Raw genomic sequence first — 6,936 nt, 5'->3', positions numbered from 1 at the left:
GTATTTAAAAGACGAGTAGATGAGGCACTTAGGGACATGGTTTAGTGGGCATGGTGGTGTTGGGTTGACGGTTGGACTCGATGATCTTAGAGGTCTTTTCCAACCTTAATGATTCTATGATTCTATGATTCTATGACTCTAAGTGTGGGACTTACTCATAGAGAGGATGGAAAGGGATATATATACACACCTCTTTCTTTGTATTTAAAAAACTTTATATTTCTCTACTGCTGGTGCCATATGAAAAAAAATTATCATTTATCACCTGCATACACAGATGTATCAGAAGCTTTATGTTTAGGCCACAGAGTAAAAGTTGGCAGATTCAACATGTGCCTCTTATTTTGGCCGTACAAAAAAATGCATCACTTTTTGCTTTGTCTTTCTTTTCCTGTCTCATCCCCACTTACATGAAGTATCAAAGAGCCTTGAAATATCCATAAGGAATTTCCCAAATGAAAAAAATTGAATGATAAATAACTTGAATGAAAAGCTCTGTTTGTGAACTGGTGGTAAATCATGTATTTATTTAGCAGGAATACATTCCATTGATAATCAAAGAAAAGGTAACAGAAGGAAGTTAAGTGGCATTTAACATATTTTGCAAAAAACCCAAAGTGTTTTGAAAGTGTTTCCCATTAAAAAGAAAGGAATCAGTGGACTGCAAGCAAAACCACAAAGTAACACATTAGTAGCTCAAGCATGATTTCTACAAAGTCTAAAATAACATCAGATGTTATTTTGAGCTACTAGACTTACTTAGGACTGAAGTAATGGTGAGATTTCAGAAAAAAATGGTACCTATAGACCAATCTGAGCTGATGCACTGAGAGTGAATACACTTCACAGTGAGTTCTACTCTTTCTTAATAAGCAAGTCTCACAGCAGCTATAATGACATCCGCCAGGACATTATATGATTTGAGTGGTGCATTGACAGGTAGCAGGACACTTCTCCTTCACCAGTGCATGGTTACAGCTAAACAAGATTTTCAGATTTTTGCAGTTTATAAAGAGGTCTTGATACTTGCAAGGATTGGCTAAAATACAAGAGATAGAAACAAAAGCATGAAATATTAATTGAAAACCAAGTCCTGGTCTGATACTTCTGCATTTTCCAAAAATTCCAAATTTTCAAGTCTTTGTACTTTTGCTCTGCTGTTAAAATTTCTTGAATATTCTAGAAAAGGGAATGCAGGCAGAAAGGTGGTATCTTACAGTTCCTATCTATTTGTACGCTTTGACTTGCTCCACATGGAAGTCTGCAGAACCCAGGGGCCTGTGCAGATCTTCACGTACATACGGATGGGTGAAGCCGGACAATCTGTTCGTGCCCTTAGATATAGATGTACATCAAGACATTTTGTCTTGAGCTTTCCAGAAGAGGGCAGCAGCAGATTGATGGTGTGATAATGCACCTATTGCTCGACAGCAACACAATTTACCCGCTATCACAGATTGGTTGAGGTTGGAAGGGACCTCTGGAGGTCATCTGGTCCAAGCCCCCTGCTCAGGATTGTGCCTGTTCTGGTGGGATATTTAACCACTGTTATTTCTGGGGGGAAATGAAAGGGGCAGTTCTAAGATCTTTCATCCAGATTAGCAAGAAGTAACCATGCAAAAGTAAAATGCTACAAAGGAACATTATTATTATCTGAGGTAATTCAACGTTTGTTGTAAGGAGGAGAATACATTCACTTACTGCAAAGCCCTCTGTCACAGTGGTCGGGACAGTCTGCACATTTTGGTCCGCTTTTGTAAGGTGTAGCTATTTGCGTTGCAATATTTCCTCTGAAATTTGAAAGAAATACAACACAAAACAAGATCAAAGTGCAGCTCTGAGACAGTAACAGGAGTTAATGTCATTTATCGCAATGAAAGGCATCCAGAAGTTTTTGGATAAAATTATTTTCATAGACAATCATGTTTTAGTTTCAGATATTCATAGAATACAATAACTTTGATTTTAAATAAGAGAGACAATAAGGTTTAGAGAAAGAAAATTAATTGATTATTTGCATTTGTACAGCATTATCAGTTAAAAAAAAATCTTATGTGCTTTCTAGTTCTGCTTTTCTAATGGCTTTCAAGTGACTGTGGCTTATAACCTCAGCAGATGCCTTCTGACATGCAGCTGTTTCAGATGTGCTCTTTACTTCTGTGAATATTCATTTGCTGTTGGCTTTCACTTTGCATCTGACTTTCTTGTTTGTGGTCAAAGTTATAGGATGATTTGTGCATGATGCCTGATTCTGCAGAGATAGACCTTTCTTTGTTCATATGCTAAAATTTCCCTAATATCTGTTTCAATGTGAAATAAAATAAATATTACTATTTAACCTGATGTTAAACCCACAATTCACATCGGTATTTTCAAAATTGTAAATGGTTAAAATAAACTGTAATCATTCGATCCTACACCTGACCAATGGACCACAGGAGTTTTTGAAAACATATCCATAATTATCGCATCTTAAATGAGTAAAAAGGCAGTACGTACGGAGGACAGTATTGGCAAACATAAAAGTATTTGAACTGGTTCCTGGGACAGTAGGCAACTGCACATCCAATCTGGTAACTGTTGTACCAGACTAGCTGTGGAATAAAAAAATAAACACATCATTTCACAGTCATGTTTTATTGAATTCCCATCAAAGAGCTCACAAAATAACAGAACCAGAAGATAATTTTTTGTTTCATTTTGCCTATTTAGCTTTTAAGTTTACAGTTTAGCTGTCAGAAAGAATAAATAGAAAAATGAGTTAACCATGTTCTCCAGTTTCCAAATGTTTTTGAACACAGTTTCTGGCAGGACACTAAAGTTTAAGTTCAAATATTTTCATCATAGATATTTTGCTTTTACATTTCTTAATCAGGTATTTCAATCCCTATATAGAAAATATTTATTTCTAAATTAAAGGTATTTACTTTTTTTTCTACAAAATAATATTTCTCTTCTGGACAGCTCTTCCAAAATACTGGTTCCATTGCCTCAGAATTAGATGAAAAAGAGTTTTCCTTTGTCATTCATCTTTGGATCAGAGTGTGAATGATAATGGTTTGATGACAGTGATATTTTTTTTCTGATTATAAATATCTCCCAGCTCTCTTAAGTGTCCTCCTGTAATTCTAGCATATCACTGCAGTTTGTTTCAGATCTCATACCTGAGTATAGCTCTCGATAATGACATTTTTCGCGGTTGCTCCAAGTCCATACTTGAAATTGGAGGACTGACTGTGCCAGACTTGAATTGCTTCAGCCCACGTTCTTGGGTTAGATGACAGTAATACATTCTCACCGCAGGTGACACCTGAAGTGGAAGTAAGTCTATGTTATTACTTAGGAGAGAAGCAAGCTGTCGGGTGGGAGGTAGGACAGAGGGGTTGTAGCTACATCCTAAAAAACCCTCTATGATGCCAACCTATTTGTCCTGTGATTTGAAGAAGAGGACAGTACACCTGATCCTATGAAAGCTGCAGGAAATGTAACTCTGATTTTGGTGAGCTTTCAGTCACAGATACTTATTTGATTACAAAATGTTACACAAAAATGTCTGTACTTAGTCATACCAACAGTCATCTATTGCGCTGTCTTATCTCCAGCAGGAGCCAAAAGTGGACACTTCAAGAAAGGTACAAATATAGGGCAAGTACATAGCATCCCTCTCTCTCAAGTTCCAACAATTTGTCTTTCAGGGTATTTATCTGACAAAGGTGATGGTTTTGTGTTTAATAATCCTAAAAAATATATGCTACAACAGATTAAAAGTTATCCTTATTTCTAGTTCGCAGGCACAGGGGTCATCTGCAAATTGTCATTAACCCATCAGCTTATGCTCCATATTTGTCATGTACCATCAATGACTCTCTGATCTTCTGGACTGATTTTCATCTCACACTTATCTGCCCATTTCTGAGCACTTTCGGCAGCTTTCTCACTCCACACCTGAAAGACACAAAGGAAGAAGTATCCAGGTCACAGATAGGTTAGTGCAGTCCATGAGAAGAAAAAAAAATGGGGAGCGACTTGGGTGTTGTGCACTGAATGCTCCCGTGGTCCTCAACAGAAAGCAGAGGAGTTGCGCCAGTTTACACTACTGGGGCATGGGTGCCACATTTCTTCAGCTCTTAAAGGTTGCAGGGCAGGTTATTTTGCACAGTAGCACACAGTCCTGATCTCCAGGGAGTCCTGATTAATAGGAATTTTATAACACACTGTTGCTTTCTTTTGGCTTTGTGTCTGAGTTAACTTTGCAGGGCGCAGTGCACTAAATGGTATAAAACTGATTTTCAGCCCAGGTGCAGCTGAGATGTAGCGACAGACACCAGCTGGACTCTGAACCTGGGGAATGTTCGCAAGTCTTACCGCGCAGACTTAATCGTAAAGCACTGATGAGCTCATCTGCCCATGGGATGGGGATAACAAAGAATATCAGGGGTGACGGGGATGGGAGAAGTGATGGGCAAAGCAGGTTCCGCTGAGGGCAAATGGCTAGGTGGACCTAGGCCTTTTTTGCCCTCCTGACAGTGTGCGATTCAGAAACATGTTGCTGCTGGTGCTCCTGCTCCACCTTTGCTTTACACACACTTTCCTTCATCCAGGACATGTGTTTCTCTTTTTCTAAGGGAGGTGCTTATCCCACAGACTAAAGAGTGTTATCCATAACCCGAGAGCCATCACTGCATTTTGTACCTTATCCCTGGTTTAAATACTTTCCCTGAAAAGTGAAAGTATTGCAGTCACTGTCTATTGCAATGAGCAGACATAAGGCAAGAACTTGTGATCCACTGTGCAGACTGGGTTAACGTAGGTTTGACAGCAATAAATAGATGCAGTTGGGGCAAGCCCCTGTGTTTGTAACTCCTGTAGACAATTAACCCTAGGCATGGAACATTTCCGATGTTGTTTAACCGAGTTTTGCTAAGTGGAGAAACTAAGGCATGTTGGTTAGGAGAGAGGTTTCGAATAATGCTTGTGGCTCATCCTGAGACTTTTGCAATGATTTTACAAGTGCTTGCAGCATCGAGGTGTGCAAAGTTAAGCATGAAGCCTGTAGAAAAAAAGGGATAAAATTCTGATTTCTTCGTCTCAATCCCAGAGCACCTTTCCTGCCCTCTGTCTTCACTGAGTGTGGGTTGTTTAGAAGGCTACAATCTTCTGCTAATGATGTGGAAAGCAGGCTAGTTGCAATGCATAGCTTACCATCTTCAGCATGTTCCTGGCTGTGGGAATTACGGATCTCCGTATTTCATTGTGTTGCTCAAGGATCTCTTTTTGGTTCTGAAAATGAAAATGAGGAAAGGAGAAAATGACCATTTGTTTATACTGAAAACCCTGGAAAACAATAACAATGAAGGTTCCAGTTATCAGACGTTTAATAAACAAGATAAATTATGAGCTGCTTGTCAAAGTAAAGCTTGGAAATTCCCAATTTTCCTTTATTGGTTCTTCTACTCTTATAATTGCTGGGTTTTTTTTCTTCCTTCCTTGATTTGAACTGCACTTTTCATTAGGAGACGTGTCCCTAAATGAAATCTGTAGATAGGAATTCTACCTTTAGATGTCTCCACATCAAACATGAGAAAGCTTAGCTCTGGAACCAAATCTCAAGACTGGCTTTGACCTCTTGTGTGCACTAAAAAAGTCCCTAGCTCTTGTCACTTGTAAGCTTCGGAAGTGTGTGAAGCTGGATCAAAACTTAGGACTGTTTGCAGACCATCTTCTGAAATACCTAAGGTCAGGAATGATTTAATTGTCTCTTACATCGTGATGTCAGGTCATGAATCCTTGCAGAGAAAAAGAGTTGCAACGTTTACGTTGGAGTTTTCAGACTAAAATATCCTTCAGGAAAGGATTCTTTCCATTTAATATCTAAAAATGAGACATCTCAGTCTAAGCTAGACACCTGCACTCTCTTTGTCATTACTGGAGAGGGCAGAGGTAGCTCATCCCACAAAATCTGAACTCCTTTTTAGGACTGGAAGAACCATTCTTTACAAGTACCTCTTTCTCCTTCCTTTGTTTGTAGAGAGAGGCTGGCAGAGATCTGGACAACTAATACTTTGATGTTTAAGTCAGTGAGATGAGTTCCACTGTTGGTGTGATGGTCTCTTTTCTAGGCACTGATTCATCTTATTTAATTTTAGATATCTATACCATAGATATAAATATCTAAAAGTCATCTCAGTTTGCCTTTATGGTCAATGAGAAAAGCATAAAATGAGAGAGACTGAATTCTGAAATGTCCGAGTAGTATGAATGAATCACACTGCTTTGCCTTCAGAGCTCAATTCTAGGTTTTGAAAGCTGTAGTCAGTGGCTTAAAATAGCACCTAATGCCATTTGAAATGCCCAGAGAGCCCTACTTAGTCTCAGACTGTTGCTCCAGAAAGGTATAGCTGTCTGTATAGTCACCCATGAATGGCTTAGATGCTCTGGAGGGTCTCAACCTGCACTAAGACACTTCTATTTGGGCAACTGAACCTACCTCAAGAGGCATCATACATCTTATTTAAATTAAGACATTTACAGTGGTAGAAATAACATCTCAGGCAGTTAATTTAGGCTGCTGCTATACTCAGGTAAAGGAAACAAGCAACTTAGGACATAGTTCACCTGAGATTTATTGAAGAAAGATGATTGGCATCCCTGAAGTACTTACTTCTTTTCATTCATTAATAAGCAGATCTTGATAAATAGCTCACATTCAAGTGCCTTTGTAGCAGATATCTACATCTTACAACATTAATCCTCTCTAAGGAGAGGTGAAGATTAGATTTCTGATACTTAGATAAACTATTTTAGAATAGTTTCAGTTCATATTTTTTGGGAAAATGTATTATTAAAATTATGCTTGTGAAGAGAATATTTTGACAGGCAGAAGAAATATTTTAATACAAAAATCTGTGAAAAAAGAGAGTTCATCTTCATTGTCTT

The 6,936-nt window shown here is 38.4% G+C and overlaps 1 protein-coding gene across 1 annotated transcript; it reads right to left on the bottom strand.

Annotated features, from left to right (window-relative positions):
* Positions 1-911: 911 nt before the first annotated feature.
* CRISP2 (cysteine rich secretory protein 2) lies at positions 912-6,499 on the bottom strand. The gene is made up of 7 exons (XM_019474555.1): positions 6,488-6,499; positions 5,203-5,280; positions 3,855-3,945; positions 3,165-3,310; positions 2,500-2,594; positions 1,702-1,790; positions 912-1,039 (listed from the first exon to the last, which is right to left on the bottom strand). Exons 1-7 carry the CDS (start codon positions 6,497-6,499, stop codon positions 912-914), a joined length of 639 nt encoding a protein of 212 aa, XP_019330100.1.
* Positions 6,500-6,936: the final 437 nt, after the last annotated feature.

This window comes from Aptenodytes forsteri, unplaced genomic scaffold, assembly GCF_000699145.1.
Source record: "Aptenodytes forsteri isolate BGI_AS27 unplaced genomic scaffold, ASM69914v1 Scaffold57, whole genome shotgun sequence".
Lineage (NCBI taxonomy): Eukaryota > Metazoa > Chordata > Aves > Sphenisciformes > Spheniscidae > Aptenodytes > Aptenodytes forsteri.
Note: the sequence above shows the minus strand (reverse complement) of the source record. Positions and strands in the feature narration are given on the sequence as shown.

Bases quoted from the DNA above. Each gene is read 5' to 3' on its own strand.
- CRISP2 (XM_019474555.1), bottom strand. The intron at 3,311-3,854 runs GTACATGACAAA...CTTCCACTTCAG, and splicing joins AGATCAGAGAGTCATTGATG to GTGTCACCTGCGGTGAGAAT. The intron at 1,791-2,499 runs GTACGTACTGCC...TTCAAATTTCAG, and splicing joins GTTTGCCAATACTGTCCTCC to AGGAAATATTGCAACGCAAA.